The 20219-nt window shown below is 40.3% G+C and overlaps 1 protein-coding gene across 1 annotated transcript; it reads left to right on the top strand.

Annotated features, from left to right (window-relative positions):
* The first annotated feature begins 62 nt into the window (after nucleotides 1–62).
* LOC114276386 (uncharacterized) lies at nucleotides 63–18739 on the top strand. Its single transcript, XM_082895306.1, has 8 exons — nucleotides 63–167; nucleotides 329–500; nucleotides 4528–4604; nucleotides 8317–8412; nucleotides 8494–8553; nucleotides 8795–8829; nucleotides 18387–18496; nucleotides 18573–18739. The coding sequence occupies exons 1-7, from the start codon at nucleotides 63–65 to the stop codon at nucleotides 18493–18495; spliced, it is 654 nt and encodes a 217-aa protein (XP_082751432.1). The 3' UTR covers nucleotide 18496; nucleotides 18573–18739.
* Nucleotides 18740–20219: the final 1480 nt, after the last annotated feature.

Raw genomic sequence — 20219 nt, 5'->3', positions numbered from 1 at the left:
TCCAAAATAAAATAAAGGATTCAAATACACTTCCCAAAAGCTTTGAAGGACACATGTGCTACATGACCAGTCTTAAGACTTGGGCACTTTCCTTCCATTGTGCTTTAAACCAGCATTTGTTGCCTACTGTTGTAGCATATAGTATTCTTATTCGTGGTTACTGCAAGGTTAAAAGAGAACCAAACAGAAATATGCATATATATAGATAAAAAAATACAGAGTACTGAGTACATATAAACACACACCCAAAGGGTTAATGATTTTTGGAGGTAGAGATGAAATCATGGACTTCTTTTTTCTTTTTCTTTTTTTCTTTTTGTATATACAGAGACAGCTACCCTCAAAAACTTCCCATCTCTGTGAGGAAGACTCATTTTCATTATCTAGGTTTCAATCTTTCAAGATTTTCTTTTCCTTTTCTTCACTCTCATTTGTTTATGGGCTCTGTGTTGATGAGATATTGGGGGGAAAATCGCTATGGGGTTGTAATGACAGTTTAGGTGGGTGTATAATATTTTGGATGAGAGATAGTTTTGATAGTATATGCGAATCCTTAAAATTTTTATCAATGTTTAAATTTTATAAGTAGGGATTCAAAGAAATAGAGGGTCCTTAGAAAAAAAGTGAAGACTATTAGCGCCACCCATTTTCATCACTAAGGTCTATATTGAAAAAAAATTAAGGGTAATTCTATTTGCACAGCACCATAATCTCTCTCAATATACACCATTACTATAGTTTTTATTACATTTATGTCCCTTAATCAAATTACCATTTTAGGCAATCTTAATCTCTCAATACACTCTCCCCGTACCCCACCATCACCATGGGTGACTGCCTCTCTCTTCCGTTGTCTAATTCCTACCTCCGACCGTCATCGCCAGCCACTACCACCACAGCGCTTCCCAATCACCATTGCAGCCACTAACGACTTTTCACCACCGCAAACAACCCCGCTCCTGTTATCTCGAACAACTCTGCCCTCGCCTCAGCCATTGCGAGCCACCTCCACATGTTCTCCATCGCAATGCAGTTCTATACTTTTCTCTATTGTAGAGAGAAAGAAAGAAAACTCAAAGGTTTTTAGATCTCGATGATGAAAAGAATAAGAAAAATGAGGGGTAGGGGTCACAGGGATGGGAGATGGGTGGTAGAGAGACAACACAACTAGGTAAGTGCTGGTTGCGACAAGAGAAGAGGGAGGTTACGACGGGAGGAAATACATGTTGTGGAGTAGGCATTAATCGGAAGGAAGAGAGTAGTAACTGATGGCCGACAATGAATTAGCTAGAGTTAGGGTTTGCTAGAGAAGGGGATAATTTGGTATTATTTGAAAAATAATGGTGTATATAGAGACAACATTAAAACTTGGGCGAAATATACTAACAGTCCCTATAGTTTATGGCTCGTGTCACTTTGGTAACAGTGGAGGTCAATTAGGTTTTTACAATTAAAATTAATAATACCCTAATAAAAATTATGACTAGCACAATAGATAAATATAATTAATGAAATAAAAATAATTAAAATAAGTGTCTTAACAACTATGCAAGTTAATGATTTTAGCACAGTAAAAATATGAAATATAGTTATGGCAATTTAAAATAAAATAAAGAGATAAGGGAGAGAGAGGCAAACAAATTTATAGTGGTTCAGCTTCAACTCGGCCTATGTCCACTCCTCAAGCTTCACTTGAGATTTTCCACTATCTTCTAGCTTCACAAGGATGTTAGCAACCTCTTTATAAATGGAGCAATCCTCCACGGATTTTACACAGACTTCACAAGCCCAAACCCTTGCAAATCTTAGGTGATTCACAATCACTCTCAAGATTTTCAAGAACACAGTGTTTGCAACACTTTTACAAGATGAAATGGTATTTTTGCTTTCAAAGAAAGTTTACAATAAATATCTCTCAAAGATAGATATATAAAATAAAGTTTTGATTTTTCTATAAATCTCACATAGGAAAGATGGGCTTAAAGCTATAAGGCTCAGTGTATAATTTTTGAGAATAGATGTGAGTGATTATAGATCAAAGAATATTTTCAGGTTTTTTGTAACTTGTTTACATTAGAGGCTTTGGTATATATAATGAAAATTATAGCCGTTTATAGCCGTTGTATTCATTTGAATTTATAGCCGTCTATAGCCGTTATAGTCATTTGAATTTATAGCCGTTTATAGCCGTTGTACTTTCATCATTACCAATTTGAATATCTTCCACTTGAACTTTTTGAACCTTTATAGCCGTTGTACTTCCATTATTACTACTTTGAATATCTTCCAATTGAACCTTTTGGCCTTTTGAACCTTTATAGCCGTTTATAGCTGTTATACTTCCATCATTACCAATTTGAATATCTTTCACTCCATCATTACAAATTTGAATATCTTCCACTGGAACCTTTTGGCCTTTTGAACCTTTATAGCCATTGTACTTCCATCATTACTAATTTGAATATCTTCCACTTGAACCTTTGGAACCTTTTGGCCTGCTGCTGTGTTCGGCTGTTTGAACATTTGTTTTGGCCTGTTTGAACTCCTGATTTAATCAAATATTAAATACATTCTAACAACATTTAGGATAAAGGTTTAGGTGAGAAATAATGGAACAAAATAAATTTTGATTCTATTTTTCTCTTTCAAATAAATCATCAAAATAAATTTTGAATTCTATTTTGGAAAATTTGGCCTAACCGGACGTCCCACTGGTCGTCCGGCCAGTTGACCGAAACAGTATAATTTATTTTATTTTTTCACATGTTAATTTTTATATATTCGAAAAAAATATTTTTCAAAATTTTTAAATTTTTTTGAGCTTTAATAGAATTTTGAGTTGTGTGCTTGGTTATAAGTTGTAAGTTTTTGTATCAAATATCATATGTTACATCAAAAATTTCTCACTCAATTCAAAACTCTTTCACCAAGCAAAATTTCCACACTCAAATCATAATTCCAAAACTCACAAACTCAAAATACAACTCTTACTCTCAAATCATATTTAGAAAACTCTACCAAACGCAACCTTATTTCTTTTATAACCCTCATTTTTAATCTTCCCAAAAGTGGAGAGATTGGGAGAGAAAAGAAACTTACAGATTTTATATTTATATAATATCAATTTTGTCCTTGTAAAAAAAAAAGAAATAAAATGATTGACACCCATGTCTTCAATGGCTTTTCGTATAAAAATGTTATTTTGGTAATATAACATAATTTTTTTTTTCTTATGAAATCTAACCAAACAAGAAGGAGAGAAATCACAATCATTTTTTTTTCTATTTCTTACTTATTCAAAAAAAAAAATGAGAGAATTGACAATCATTTATTTTCTTTTATTTCCTCTTATAACTTAAATAATCAATTTTCTTTTTTTCTTTCAAAGTTCCCAAACACGTGGGTCTGTTTGGTAACGTTTACGTTTTGAGTTTATATTTACAAAAAATTTATAAACAGATTTTTATTTATTTTTTAAAAAACATAAACTACAAACGTGTTTGGTAATTGACAAAATGTTTAAAAAATTTTAAAAATATAAAAAAAGTGAGAAATGGCAAGTGGTGGCAAGTGGTGGTGAAAGACAGTTGTGGAAAGTGGTGACGGTGGGTAGCGGGTGGTGGGTGGTGGTGGTGGATGGGTGGGTGATGGTGGCGGGTGGTGGTTGGTAGCGAGTGGGTGGTGGTGGCGGTGGTGGGTGGGTGGTGGTGATAGGTGGGTGGCGGATGGCGAGTGGTGGTGGGTGGTGGCGGGTGGGTGGGTGACGGTGGTGGGTGGTGAGTGGTAGCGAGTGGGTGGTGATGGTAAGTGGGTGGGTGACGGTGGCGGGTGGTAGCAAGTGGGTGGTGGTGGCAGGTGGGTAGCGGATGGTGGGTAGTGGTGGTGGGTGGGTGGGTGACGGTGGCGGGTGGTTGTTGGTGGTGGTGGCAGGTAGGTGGCGGGTGGTGGTGGTGGTGGCAGGTGGTGGTGAGTGGTGGTGGCAAGTAGGTGGTGGGTGGTGGCAGCGGACGGTGGATGGTAGTGGCGGGTGGTGGGTGGTGGCGGGTGGATGGCAAATGTGCGGTGGGTGGTGGTGGTGGCGATAGTGGTGGCAATGGGTGGGTGGTGGTGGCGAGTGGGTGGCAGGTAGGTGGTGGGTGGCAGGTGGTGGCGGGTGGTGGGTGAGTGGTGGTGGCAGGTGGTGGTGGGTGGTGGTGGCGGAGGCGGAAGATGGTGGTCGAAAATAGTGGCGGGTGGTGGCTAGTGTTGGGTGGTAAAAAAAAAAAAAACTGAAAACTCAAAACGAAAATACATTTTTTTGCCAAATTTATAAACTGAGGCATTGATTTATAAATCAAAAATTTTACCAAATAAATTTTTACTTAAATTTTTATAAATATAAATAAAAAATTAAAAACGTAAGGGTTACCTTTGTAATTCCCGCTCCAAAAAAATTGGGTTGCCTCCAATTAATTTGTTAGACGACATTGTTGTCCCTTCTCTTACCTATTTTTACTAATTGATTAGTTTTTCCCTTATTTCTCTAAGTTCTGAAAAAGGCTTGCTATTATCGGATCGGAGGTCGTTCGAAGTACCGTTGTCGCACTGCAGCACCATCGTCGGAGGTAAGAGTCCTTTGCGTACCTTCTGATTGCCCTATTAGCTTCATTTTTTTCACTCTTTGTTGTTGTTGCCTCCATTAATTTCTTTTTCCATGTTTTCCCCTTTCCTTCTCTTTATATTGCCATTCCTTCTACCTTTTTTGATGGTGTTTCTACTAGGCCATGAGTGATTAGAGAAAGGGTAATGTCATTTTAGGGTTTGTTTCAATGAAAGCAAGAATCAACAATACATTTTTAAAATCTCCCTCTATTATTAGTTTATACATATATATATATATTGGTTAACAAAGATGAAAGAAGCGAAAATAGACAAACCCAGAAATAAAAAATAGAGTTTTTTAGAGAGATTTTTGTGGGTCTCTTTTCACTAAAGAAATTTTACAGAGTTTTGATGAGCAAAAAAATGCTTTACCTCGTATTATTAATTATTGAAATTCATATATGTTGTGCTTTTGTATGTTTAAATTGTGAATTTTAGTGGCACTCACCAACTGTTTGATAAAATGTCTATTATGTCTTGTACTTGTTAAACCTGTAATCTGAGTAGGAGGGTAATGGTATGTTTGGTTTTAAGGGTTTGTTTGGGCTAATGGATCATATATTTTGTCATTTGCATGTATTCTTTTCTGAATTCCGAGCAACATCTTGATTAATTCCTTTCCTTCATTTTAATCATGTCTTTCTACAAATTTTAAAATTTATTAATCTCTGGTGAAAAGATGATCTTCTAGGCTCTTATTGGGCACGTATTCATATATCAATAGACATTGTATCCCTCTTTTCCCATCCACAGAACAGTATCCTAGAAGTTTTAGAAGCTTAGGGTGATCGAGAACACCGAGAAATTGAACTTCAGCAAGCCATTGTTTATACCGTACGTGAGAAAAATGAGACAAGAGAGAATGAGGGAGTAAATCACTTTATATTTTTTAAAATCACAAATGGGCAGTTCATGCAAATGGCATAGTCCTCTGCATGTAAGACATTGCCCATGACTGCTCCCACCAACTGACCATACCTGACCAAAGCTTCCAAACCAATCGACAAAATAATAATACATGATCCACTGATTCTCCCTCTGTTTTGCAGAACAAACACTAAGTGTTGACATTGGCATCTAACACCCCAATCCTTTGCAAGAACACTGAGATTTTAACTATTCCTTTCAAAGCTAGCCAACTAAAGAATTGCATTTTTGGGGGTGCTGTGCTTTCCATGTGAAACCTCTATCTCGATTGAGTTATTGCCGCTTACACACACATTTTGAAAGTAAAATATGCTGGTTTACAATATTATGTTACTAAAAGTGGACATTGATTAAGAGTACAAGCATGGTCTCGTTGAAAATTTTATAAATGGTTCAATGGAATTATTTTTGGTTGGATATATCATGTGGTCTCTCTAGCTGGGGAAAAACATTCATCATTGAGGGATGATTCATTTCCCATGCCCAATGTAGACCATGTTGCTGGTTATCCAAATTTCTCATTATTTAGGTGCGTGTATGGCTTGCTGAAAATTTCATTAAAGTTGAGCTGTTGTGTAGAGTCTTCCATCATTTGTGTCTGCCTTTTTCTATTTTCTATTTATTCTTCATTCATCATTTGTTCTTTAGGATTTGTGTATGTCAAGAATTAGTGTTAACTTTTCTTTTTTTTTTCTTAAAAAAAATAAAATTAAAAATTAAGTGCAAAGCAATAACTCTGGTAGCATGAATATTTTGTTGTTGCATCTCCTCTATCTTCATTGCCACTTGTGCCTGTATATCATGGTGAAGAACAAGATATTGACCTTAGGAAGTCTGAAACAGACAAGATTGGATATCCTATTTTGATAAAGCCAACTCATAGAGGTGGAGGGAAGGTGTGACGATTGTTGAGTTCCCTCTGAACATTTTTCTGATACCCTCTTGAATATGGGAGGCCATCAAGTAATATGTCGTATGCATTGTAGATTAGAACAAGCCTGGGTATGACAAAGCAGGAGTAGTATATAAACTATGGGAAAATAGAACAGAAAAAACAATTGTAAGGGTTTACTGCGGTCTATAGTAATTTTTTTTCCCCCTTTTACAGTCAGCTCCTCTTCGATGCTTGTTTACTAGCTTCAACTAAGTTACACCTACCCTATCAAAGTAAACATTTCATGCAATATTTGTATATTCACGTTTCTTCCATTCTTTATTAATATTATTGTTAGGTTTTTATTCTTGGCAATCCCGTTTGACAAAACTCCTTTCAGTTGTACTTGTTTTCGTACTTTTATTTTAGTGAAGTTATGAGTTTATTAGATGCGAATCCAACCCGAATCGTGCCTTGCAGAGAAGTTTGCGGTGTTTAATTCTTTCAAGATTGCCACTTCGCTAATTATGACGGGGATCGAGCTGCCCGGTCAGCTCGCGGGGGTCCAGGGGGTAGCGTCCCTTGGCGGGTCAGGGGCAGCGCCCCCGAAGCAAAATGCAAAAATGCATTCCAAGTTGCCTGTATGCTCGAGCGGACATTCCCTCGCTCGAGCGAAGAATGCTGAGTTCTTGAAGTTTATTCGCCTGTAAAAATATTGGATGTTGTTTTTTCCCGCTCGAGCGGAACTTTCCGCGCTCGAGCGTAGGTCCGCTCGAGCGGCCAATCTGACGCTCGAGCGGAGATCGCGGGACAGATTTCTATAAATACGTGTTTCAGTCCAAATCTAGGATTACGCCTCCAGATCTTCTTCTTGGGTTCTAGGGTTTATATCTGGGGCTATTTTGCTAGTTTTCTTTGATGTTTCATTGAGTATTCAACTCATGGTTTAAGAAGCATATATCAAAGGTTTGTTTGTTTATTTTACACAAAAGAGAGAGTTGTTCTTCAGTAGATTCTGGGGAATTCGAGCCTGAAGCTCTGGTGGATTCTAGAGTGGCTCATCGTCAAGACAATTCCGAGGTGAAGACGGGGTTGGAAGAGGCACATAGGGATTGGTTTAATTCGGACGTGGATTCGCTAAGTAATTGAGAGTATACCTATGTAATTCCTTTATATCTTCTTAGTGGATTGTTTTGTGGCTGTTGCGTATGGTTTTTTATCACAATTGGAGGTGCTCCAATTGTGATTTTTCCACGTTAAAATCGGTATGTTGATTTGTCTTGATTGTTTGATTGCGATTGTTATATACTGCTTAAAATTGATACATAATCACAAATCAATATTTAGGGGATTTCTAGATTTTCCAATTATATAGTGCAACTTTTGTTCAAACCTCTAACAACATGCTTAGCAAAGGTCATAATAGGAGTGTCCTTGTTATATGGACATCAATTATGTTTGAGATGAAATTCTCAAGATATGTGTCATTCTCAAGGTATGATGATTGTGCAAAGTCTAAATGAATTTGTTGACTCATTCTTGGGGGCACAACGTGAGGCTATTGTTTCTTTTGGCATAAATACAATCTTGCTAGAGAAATATATCACACAGCCAAGACACATTGAAGTCCAGATACTCTTATTTTTACACGTCTCTTGTTTCTATTCATCCATACTAAAGTAATGTTATCTGTCAAATTCAGCATGTCCTATATCATACCCAGTTTCCTTAATTTTTTTTATTTATTTATATTTGGGTTTAAAATCTGTAGATGATGCATTGATACTTTTATTTAATGGCATTATAAGAAACATATGTCTATAAGACTTACGTACCGATTCATTGAGTGTTCCTGAATTTGCTTAATGTTATAGGTATTTGGGGACAAACATGGCAACATCTTACATTTATACGAAAGAGACTGCAGTGTGCAGAGAAGACATCAGAAAATAATTGAAGAAGCTCCAGCTGTATGCAACTCTATCTATATTTTAAGTTTAGGTTTCTTGTTGTAGATGCCTATACTTTTGACAGAAACACTGTTTTTGCAGCCCAATGTCCTGAATGACATTCACTCTCATGTGGGTCATGCTACTGTATGTGCGGCCAAGGTCTGAATGAGCATTCTTGTCAAGGCAATCAGTATTTTATTATCTCATCTCTCATATTTATGAACTTGATATATCTTAATTTTTATGAAAATGATGATTGTTCTCCAGAATTTAAGACATTGTCTTCAAACTATGTGTGAAAATTTTAGATGCTAAATTGCTATGCTGTTGATCTAATTGTCATGCTTATGCCACAAATTTCATAGTTTCATTTGAACTTTGCCCTCGAGTGTTGTTATAGTTGATGGACAACGATTGGGGCCAGAATAATGGAAAGTATAGCGATCCCGGGTTTACCCTTGTTGTATAGTGATCCGGACATGTGTCCGTGGATGTTGGGAGTTGTTTATTATCTTGTTTACATCCTTTCTTACTTTGTATTTGAGTTATAGGATGTGTTGAGCGGGTTTGTTACAGGTTGGTTGAGTTTAGAAACCAAAACTAGTTGCCCAGATTTTTGGCCTGTACGCTCGAGCGGAGGTGTTGGCGCTCGAGCATAGATTACATCCATCCAGTATCTTGTTGTGCAGTGTTGTGAGCTCGAGCGTAGGGATTGGGAGCTCGAGCGGAGGCCTGGTTCTGCAAAAGTGCTGGGCGAGTGCATTCTGCGCTCGAGCGGGAGGTTGGCCGCTCGAGCGGAAGTCTGTGAGTGGCCGCTCGAGCGGGGTGTTTTACGCTCGAGCGGAAGACTGGGTTTAAGTCCCGAAATTGTGACTTTTCAAATCACTTTTTCACTTTCTCTTCTCTCTCTTACTTTTCCAAAAAACACCATTGTTGAGTCTTTCTCTCTAGATACTACCTTCTCTCTAGGTTTTGATCTAGTAGGAGTGATTTACTCACCTTTGGCCTTTACAAAAAAGTTGTTGATCGTCGAGGGCTTCATTTTAATCTGAAAATCACGGGTTTTGGAGCACGTTGGGTTTTGTCGTCTTCTCCTTTGGGACTCCGAATTTGAGGTAGGGATAACCTACTCCTCTCTATGGGTTTTGTCTTTAAATTTTGGTATTTTGAGATGTTGGGCTTGGTTTGGTAATTTTGTGAAAGTTTGGGGCTTTTGTGCAATTATACAAAAGTTGGGGTTTTATTCATAATAAACCTAGATGCATGTTTAGCATGAAAAAAAAATGGAATGATTGCTGAATCATTGAAGAAAATGGGACCTAAGGGTTGAAATGGTAATTATGGAAAATGGCCTAATTACATTGATTAATTAATTGGGATAATTAATTGGTGAGAAATGAGGAAATGAAATGTTGATTGAATATCCATTTGCGCATTTATTTTCTGTTTTAGAAATAACTGCTTGGGGCTATCGGTGGAGGATAGTCGTGATTGTTGTAGACAATGTATGTTGATTAGGCAAACTGAAACTAATCAATGGAATGTGTTATGGAACTTGACAGTTGCTAGAATACATTAATTGTTTGTATTGTGTGATTGTATATAGAACCAATGTGTTTATATACGTTATGTGTAGAGGAGGAGATAGGGGATGTACTCCGCGGTTTAGGGGAAGATAGGGGATGGACCTCTAAACCGGATAGGTATTTGGAGGAGATAGGGGATGTACTCCGTAGACAGAGCTCATATGCTTGTCTAGAGAAGTGAAGATAGAGCTCATATGCTTATCTTTGTGAAGTGAAGTGTGGATACAGCTTGTATGCTTATCTGTGGATATTGTTGATATACATATCTGTTGTAGAGTGTGGATACAGCTTGTATGCTTATCTGTGGATATTGTTGATATACATATCTGTTGAGAATGTGGATATAGCTTTTATGCTTATCTGAATGTGAGATATAGTTTTTATACATATCTGTGGAAATGATGATAGAGCTAGTATGCTTATCTGTTGTTAAAAGGAAAATGAAAAGTGATTGGGACTTGTAAGTCGTTGACATAAATATGTTATTTATGTGACTGTATCAGTGTTGACCAACTATCAATTGCTAATGTTTTAGTCATTGTCCATGGTTGGTTTAGTGTATTTCTACTGGGCTGTGGCTCACCCTATATGGGAATATCATTTTCAGGTGCAGGAAGCATGCCACCTCCAAGGACATAGCTGGGAGGCTTGTGGCGGGCATAGTTTTGTCGTTTTACTTTGATTTATTACATGTAATTTCAAGCCAAGGGCTTAATGTGTAAACGAGTTAGAACCCTTTGTTGTAACCAAGTGTTAACTTGGAAAGCTGTAAGCCCGTAGGGCATTTTGTTATGAGATTAACATGTAATACTTATGTAACGGAATTCTAATGAATGAAAGGAATGTGGTTAGTTTAAATGTAAATGCATGTCTTATCTGGTGGGTTTATTGTTATTATTTTGAGGGCGTTACAACTTGGTATCAGAGCGTACCGGGTTCGAATACTTTGGGTACGTGGAAAGTGATTAGGATCACAATGGGTTTGTCTCGCTTGATAGAGACTTAGATGTAGTATCATATGCTATGTGCTCAATTGATAACATGCTTATGTGACTATGTGGGTATGGGATTTAATTTCTAGGATGTTGATTGGATCCTTGAGTTTCTGGGAGTCTTGTTGGAAAAGCACTTGATCAATGCTGTTTCTAACCGGAACTCTAGTAACGTCTCGGGACTATCATTATCCGGAAATGAAGTTCGTAAGTGCTTATGTGTTTATGTGCTTATGTGGAGTGAATTACAGTTGTCCATGCACTAGGACGTGAGTGTTTAGTTTCGGCACATTTATGAATGTGCTAACGTTCTGTGTTGCCTTTATTAGGATGTCAGGACGAGGAAGAGGTGCTAGGCGTGGTAGACCTGCGAGGCAGGAAGTACCGTTACAGGGTGAGATTCCGGCAGTGCAGGAGGGAGTTGGGCAGGCCAATGTGGCCGAGCCAGTAGGTCAGCAGGCTATGGGTGCCTTGGCCAGAGAGATAGCAGGAGCTTTGGGTATTCTTAGAGCTGGGAATCAGGCAGCTGAGACAGGGCCTTCCTTCTTGAAGAGGGAGTTCTTTCGGTGTAATCCGGATGAGTTTATCGGGGATCCTAAAGAGCCGCTTAAGGCAGATGAATGGCTCGAACAGACAACGAAGACGTTTGAGATGCTTGGCATCGAGGACGGAGCACTGAAAGTGACCTTGGCATCCTTTCAACTGAAGGGAGATGCGGGTCAATGGTGGAAGTACGAGAAAGCTCGTGTTGGTGGTACTTGGGAGGCGTTTGTGAATGCTTTTCAGGAGAGGTTTTTGTCTGCAGTAGCAAGGGAGAAGCTGAGGGATCAGTTTAGCCGGCTTAATCAGCAGGGCTTGTCAGTGGCCGAGTTTGAGGCTACTTTTACCAGTCTGTCTAGGTTTGCACCTGAACTGGTGGCGTCTGAGGAACGCCGTTGCTATGAGTTTGAGCGGAAGTTGAGGCGGGGCCTCAAGTTGAGAGTTGGTGGGTCTTATATTCGAGAGTATAGACACCTAGTGGATGCTGCAGCTCATATGGAGCTTATGATGCAGGAGGAGGATGAGGGTCAGAGAGGCTCCAAGAGGAGCCAGGATAGTCAGAGTGATGGCAGGAGGCAGAGGGGTTCTAACCCTCAGCAGTCTCAGGGTGCAGTCTCTAGATCGACCTTTCCAGTGCCTAGTGTAGGCTCGGGGAGAGGCAGTCAGGGAGAATTCACTTGTTACAAGTGTGGCCAGCTGGGTCACAAGGTTTCTGTTTGCCCGCAGAAGGGTGGGGGTCAGAAAGCTGCTTCTTCTTCAGCTAGACCGCCGAGTCAGAGTTTGGGCAGGGGGCAGCTCTTGATTTGTTATCAGTGTGGACAACTTGGGCACATGAAGAGGTTTTGCCCACAGTTGAGTGCCACTTCGGGAGCGTCTGGTTCTAGGCAGACGCAGGGTTTTCAGCCAGCTCAGTCTGTGCAGGCCTCGAGGGCCAATCCGGGAGCTTCGTCATCCCAGTCTGTGCAGCAGTCTTTTGCTCCGAGAGGTGAGCAGGTAGACCAGGGGCCTACGGGGCGCGTGTATGCTGTTACCGCGCAGGATTTAGTACCGGCTCCATCAGTAGTGAGAGGTACTTTTCTGTTTTGCAACTCAGTTGCTAATGTGTTGATAGACACGGGTGCATCTCATTCTTTTGTATCTGCTGCATTTGCATCTGTTTTGGAATTGGAGTTAGCACAGTTAGCATCTCCTATTTGTGTGGTATCGCCTTTGGGTGGTGAGTTGATTCTGAAACAGGGTGTTAGAGGATGTGATATTGAGGTCGCCGATTATAGGCTTCCTTTTCCGTTTGTTGTCATGCCCATGAAGGGTTTTGATGTTATTTTGGGTATGGACTGGCTATCGTCATACCGGGCTGTTATTGATTGCTACCGCCAGAGGGTCACGTTATGTACCTTGAGCGGGGAGTGGTTCCATTTCTTGGGAGACCGGGTTGGTAGTGTTTTGCCACCGGGGTTTGATTCGCGAGGGCGAAGTGAGCTTAGTGGTTTACTTGCTAGCTTTGAGAGTAGCGAGTGTGTTGAGACCCAGGTTGTGTTACCGAGGGTGGTTTGTGAGTATTCGGACGTCTTTCCCGAAGATCTTGTTAGTTTGCCACCTCACCGAGAGATAGAGTTCTCTATTGATTTAGTGCCTGGTACGGCGCCGATTTCTATGGCACCTTACCGTTTTGCTCCAGCAGAGTTGGTTGAGTTGAAGGTTCAGCTCCAGGAATTGCTCGATAAGGGCTTTGTTTGCCCTAGTGTTTCACCGTGGGGAGCACCGGCCCTCTTTGTTAAAAAGAAAGACAGTGCCTTGAGATTGTGTATAGACTACCGGAAGTTGAATCGGGCTACGGTTAAGAATAAGTATCCTATGCCCCGTATAGATGATTTGTTTGACCAGTTGAAGGGTTCCCGTTGTTTCTCTAAGATAGACTTGAGATCGGGTTACCATCAGTTGAGGGTCAGGGAGGAAGATATTCCGAAGACGGCATTCCGTACGCGGTATGGCCATTATGAGTTTCTGGTGATGCCATTTGGGCTTACCAATGCACCGGCAGTCTTTATGGACTTGATGAACCGGATTTTCCGGGAGTTCTTAGACCGCTTTGTGGTTGTTTTTGTGGACGATATCCTTATCTATTCGTCATCTAAGGAGGAGCACGAGGAACACTTGAGAGTGGTGCTTGAGTTACTTAGAGCCCATAGGCTGTATGCCAAGTTTGGGAAGTGTGAGTTCTGGCTGAGGGAAGTCAAATTCTTAGGCCACGTGGTATCCGGGGAAGGGGTGTCTGTTGATACATCCAAGGTTGAGGCAGTGCAAGATTGGGCACAGCCTAAGAGTGTGTTTGAGATCCGCAGTTTTCTGGGATTAGCTGGGTATTACCGTCGGTTTGTGAAAGATTTCTCCAGGTTAGCGTCACCGTTGACTAGACTGACTCGAAAGGGAGTCAAGTTTGTGTGGAGTGAGACTTGTGAAAAGTCGTTCCAAGAGTTGAAAATTAGATTGACCACCGCTCCGGTGTTGATTATTCTGGAGAGAGGGTTGGGTTATGCGGTTTATTGTGATGCCTCACGAGAGGGTTTGGGTTGTGTGTTGATGCAAGAGGGAAAAGTGGTAGCTTATGGCTCACGTCAGTTGAAAATACACGAGAAGAATTACCCCACACATGACCTAGAGTTAGCAGCTGTGATCTTTGCCTTGAAAATCTGGAGGCACTACCTTTATGGTGAGAGGTTCGAGGTATTCTCGGATCATAAGAGTTTGAAGTATCTGTTTACACAGAGAGACTTGAATCTGAGGCAGAGGAGGTGGATGGAGTTCATCGAGGATTATGATTTTGAGTTGCATTATCATCCGGGAAAGGCCAATGTTGTGGCCGATGCCCTTAGTAGGAAGACCATTAGTGATGTAGCTTGTATAGCCATCCGGGAATGGGTGATGTTGGGAGCACTTGGCGAGTTTGATTTGCTACTGGGCGAATCTGTCGAGGCTGCGGCCTTGTTTTCTGTTGTTGCGCAGCCTACACTTATGATTAGAGTGTTAGAGGCACAGAGAGGTGACCTTGAGGTAGAATCCCTCCGAGAGAAGATCTCCAGTGGGAAAGTTGAGAAGGGTTTGACGGTGTATCCCGACCTGAGTGTGAGATACCGAGACCGTTTGTTTGTACCGGAGTCTTGCCGAGAGGAAGTACTCCGAGAGTTTCACCATTCGCGCCTTGCGGTGCATCCGGGAGGTACTAAGATGTATCAGGATTTGGGTCGCCAGTTTTGGTGGCGGGGTATGAAAAGAGATGTGGCTGTCTTCGTATCGAAATGCCTTACTTGCCAGCAAGTGAAGGCCGAGCATCAGAGGCCAGCGGGTTTGTTGCAACCCTTGCCTATTGCCGAGTGGAAGTGGGAGCATGTCACTATGGACTTCGTTTTAGGTCTTCCGAGGACTCAGCGGGGTAGTGATGCTATTTGGGTGGTTGTAGACCGGTTGACTAAGTCGGCGCACTTTATTCCTATGCGCGTGAGAGATTCGGTAGATCATCTTGCCGACTTGTATATTCGGGACGTAGTGAGATTGCACGGGGTCCCAGTGACGATCGTCTCAGATAGAGATCCTCGTTTTACTGCCAGGTTGTGGCAGAGTTTGCAGAGTGCCTTGGGCACTAAGTTAACCTTTAGTACGGCCTATCATCCTCAGACTGACGGGCAGTCCGAGCGTACTATTCAGATCCTCGAGGATATGCTTCGGGGTTGTGTCCTGGACTTCAGTGGGACGTGGGAGAGGCACTTGCCATTGGTAGAGTTTGCCTACAACAACAATTTTCAGTCTAGCATCGGTATGGCACCGTTTGAGGCCTTGTATGGCCGACCGTGTAGGTCTCCAGTGTGTTGGGCCGAGGTGGGTGATGCACCTTTGTTGGGTCCGGAGTTGGTTAGGGAGACGACGGAGAAAGTTGAGCTTATCCGTAAGAGGCTTGTTACAGCCCAGAGTCGACAAAAGAGTTATGCCGATCGTAGGAGGAGGCCTTTGGCGTTTGAGGTAGGTGATCATGTCTTTCTGAAGATATCACCTAGGCGAGGTCTGATGAGGTTTGGGAAGAGTGGGAAGTTGTCCCCTCGGTTTATTGGTCCTTTTGAGATCCTTGAGAGGATAGGTGAGGTTGCTTATCGGTTAGCCTTACCGCCGCAGTTGTCCGGAGTGCATGATGTGTTTCATGTGAGTATGCTTCGGAAGTATGAACCAGATCCATCACATGTGTTGGATTGGACTAATTTAGAGGTAGATGAGGATGCCTCGTATGAGGAGAGACCGGTTCGGGTCTTGGATAGGCGGGATCAGGTCCTGCGTGGCAAGACCATTCCTTTGGTGAAAGTCTTGTGGAAACATCACGGAGTGGAGGAAGCCACTTGGGAACGTGAGTTGGAAGTCCGTGAGAAATATCCGGACTTGTTTGTTGATATGTAATCTTGTATTTAAATTTTACATTTTGTTGAACTTAAGAGCTTTTATATATGTCTTAAGTTGTGAAACATTGAAAATGTTTTGGTTATTGGAAGTATGTTTTGGAACTTGCCTCATACGGAAGTTGAATGTGATACTATATGTGTTGAATATATTGTTGAAATTGGAAAGATAGTGCATAATGTTGATGCATGTTGATAATACATATGTGGTTTACATATTGTGATATGTCTCTTGTTAAAGGGATGGGATGACCGGTAATGGGTCGAATTGTTGAATGTTCAAGTGTAACATTGATTAAAAGGGAGAAAAACTTGTTTTGAAAACTCGTGCTTAATTTCGGGGACGAAATTCTTTAAGGGGGGGAGGTTATAGCGATCCCGGGTTTACCCTTGTTGTATAGTGATCCGGACATGTGTCCGTGGATGTTGGTAGTTGTTTATTATCTTGTTTACATCCTTTCTTACTTTGTATTTGAGTTATAGGATGTGTTGAGCGGGTTTGTTACAGGTTGGTTGAGTTTAGAAACCAAAACTAGTTGCCCAGATTTTTGGCCTGTACGCTCGAGCGGAGGTGTTGGCGCTCGAGCATAGATTACATCCATCCAGTATCTTGTTGTGCAGTGTTGTGAGCTCGAGCGTAGGGATTGGGAGCTCGAGCGGAGGCCTGGTTCTGCAAAAGTGCTGGGCGAGTGCATTCTGCGCTCGAGCGGGAGGTTGGCCGCTCGAGCGGAAGTCTGTGAGTGGCCGCTCGAGCGGGGTGTTTTACGCTCGAGCGGAAGACTGGGTTTAAGTCCCGAAATTGTGACTTTTCAAATCACTTTTTCACTTTCTCTTCTCTCTCTTACTTTTCCAAAAAACACCATTGTTGAGTCTTTCTCTCTAGATACTACCTTCTCTCTAGGTTTTGATCTAGTAGGAGTGATTTACTCACCTTTGGCCTTTACAAAAAAGTTGTTGATCGTCGAGGGCTTCATTTTAATCTGAAAATCACGGGTTTTGGAGCACGTTGGGTTTTGTCGTCTTCTCCTTTGGGACTCCGAATTTGAGGTAGGGATAACCTACTCCTCTCTATGGGTTTTGTCTTTAAATTTTGGTATTTTGAGATGTTGGGCTTGGTTTGGTAATTTTGTGAAAGTTTGGGGCTTTTGTGCAATTATACAAAAGTTGGGGTTTTATTCATAATAAACCTAGATGCATGTTTAGCATGAAAAAAAATGGAATGATTGCTGAATCATTGAAGAAAATGGGACCTAAGGGTTGAAATGGTAATTATGGAAAATGGCCTAATTACATTGATTAATTAATTGGGATAATTAATTGGTGAGAAATGAGGAAATGAAATGTTGATTGAATATCCATTTGCGCATTTATTTTCTGTTTTAGAAATAACTGCTTGGGGCTATCGGTGGAGGATAGTCGTGATTGTTGTAGATAATGTATGTTGATTAGGCAAACTGAAACTAATCAATGGAATGTGTTATGGAACTTGACAGTTGCTAGAATACATTAATTGTTTGTATTGTGTGATTGTATATAGAACCAATGTGTTTATATACGTTATGTGTAGAGGAGGAGATAGGGGATGTACTCCGCGGTTTAGGGGAAGATAGGGGATGGACCTCTAAACCGGATAGGTATTTGGAGGAGATAGGGGATGTACTCCGTAGACAGAGCTCATATGCTTGTCTAGAGAAGTGAAGATAGAGCTCATATGCTTATCTTTGTGAAGTGAAGTGTGGATACAGCTTGTATGCTTATCTGTGGATATTGTTGATATACATATCTGTTGTAGAGTGTGGATACAGCTTGTATGCTTATCTGTGGATATTGTTGATATACATATCTGTTGAGAATGTGGATATAGCTTTTATGCTTATCTGAATGTGAGATATAGTTTTTATACATATCTGTGGAAATGATGATAGAGCTAGTATGCTTATCTGTTGTTAAAAGGAAAATGAAAAGTAATTGGGACTTGTAAGTCGTTGACATAAATATGTTATTTATGTGACTGTATCAGTGTTGACCAACTATCAATTGCTAATGTTTTAGTCATTGTCCATGGTTGGTTTAGTGTATTTCTACTGGGCTGTGGCTCACCCTATATGGGAATATCATTTTCAGGTGCAGGAAGCATGCCACCTCCAAGGACATAGCTGGGAGGCTTGTGGCGGGCATAGTTTTGTCGTTTTACTTTGATTTATTACATGTAATTTCAAGCCAAGGGCTTAATGTGTAAACGAGTTAGAACCCTTTGTTGTAACCAAGTGTTAACTTGGAAAGCTGTAAGCCCGTAGGGCATTTTGTTATGAGATTAACATGTAATACTTATGTAACGGAATTCTAATGAATGAAAGGAATGTGGTTAGTTTAAATGTAAATGCATGTCTTATCTGGTGGGTTTATTGTTATTATTTTGAGGGCGTTACAGAAAGTTCATATTACGAAGGCGATAAAGCCTCGTCAAAATTTGGTGAAAGGTCATCAAGGTGTCAAAACAATTGGAGATGCACTTCACAAATGTGTAGCTTGGCCTTCAGTTGATGTAATGCACATTCATTAATACTATATTTATTATATTTATAAATCTTAGTGGTAGTTAAATTTTTATACATGTGCAGATTGAGGATCCACTTGCAGACTATAGATTGAGGGGAGTTAGATAGACCATGTAGATAATGCCCATGCTTTTTGGAACTCTTATTTTGGCGCTTGTGTTTTTAGACAAATATTTTGGAACTAGTTGCTACATTTGCAGATTGAAGGGAGCTAAATGGACCACGTTGATGATACACATGCTTTTGGGACTTTTTATTTTGGCACTTGTGTCTTGAGACAAACATTTTGGAACTAGTTGCTGTGTTTGCAGATTGAGGGAGCTAAATGGACCATGTAAATGATGCACATGCTTTTTGGGACTTTTATTTTGGCACTTACGTTTTGAGACAAATATTTTGGAACTAATTGCTACAAGTGAAATGTATTTTGGAACTAATTGCTATGTGTTTCATGTATTTTGGAACTTTGCTACATGTGACATGTGTTTTGGAATAGATTTTGAATACTGAATATGGTGTATGGGTTTCTATGGATATAATATTGAATGTATGGAAGCTTTAATCGGTTATACACTTCTATTGAATGACTTTCATTGAGTACATTAACATGTATTGAATATAAATGTATAAACAAAATCAGTTTAGCAAATGGTTCACAATTACTGGCGGTTTAATTTCGTCACTAATAGAAAGTCACATTTAATTTTACAATATATTTAACGGCAGTTATTTACTGTCGTTAATTGTTGACATCTTTTGTGGCAGTATTATACAACCATCTTTCCCTTGAAAAAACCGTCGTTAAAAGAACTACATTTACGACGGTTCTACAAAAAATGCTGCTAATTTCTATAGACGTCGAATTCTTTATGTGGCCATTAATAACCACCATAGATACCGCCATTATCTATGAAGCACGGGTACTCCAAAAATGGTGCCGTACTCGTACCGGGTACTTACTGGGTACTGGTACGCGTACCGGTACGGCTGCACGCGTACCGGATACGGCAAACAGTGTCTCGGTACGTTTGGGAGAACTGGTACGGCTTGGGTACGCCGTGGGTACGCCGGGGTACGGCAGAACTCAGCTGTTCCGAACACGGAAGAGAAGAAACAGAGAAGAGAGGAGAGAAGAGAGGAGTACCTGGTTTGAAGCTCCGACGGCTCCGACGACCTTCGATCGACGTCGACGACCTTCGATCGACCTCTGACGACCTTCGATCGACCTCGACGACCTTCGATCGACCTTTGACGACCTCCGACGACCTCCGACGACCTTCGCCTTCTCTTTCTCTCTCTCTCTCTCACTTCGCCTATTTCTCTCCTCTCTCTCAGAGCTTCTCCTCTCTCTTCGACTCTGTTTTACTGTCAGAGCTTCTCCTCTCTCTTCGACTCTGTTTTTCTCTCAGAGCTATGACCTAGATATGGATATTATATATAGATATATATATAGTATAAATTATAATTTATATTATATTATTATAACTTTTTATTTTTTTATTATATATTTTTATTTATGTTGTTATAAATTATACTTATATATATATGTGTATGATATATTTTTATTTATATATTATATATATAGCTTTTATAAATTATTTAAAAAAATAGATCAAAAAAATTAATAAATTAGAACACAAAAATTAATAATCAATCATACTTATATAATGTTAATAATCAAAAAAATTAATTAGAACAAAATTATAAAAA

This window comes from Camellia sinensis, chromosome 11 (genome assembly GCF_055761805.1).
Source record: "Camellia sinensis isolate YWXY chromosome 11, ASM5576180v1, whole genome shotgun sequence".
Classification (NCBI taxonomy): domain Eukaryota; kingdom Viridiplantae; phylum Streptophyta; class Magnoliopsida; order Ericales; family Theaceae; genus Camellia; species Camellia sinensis.
This window is presented reverse-complemented; position numbering and strand designations above follow the sequence as displayed.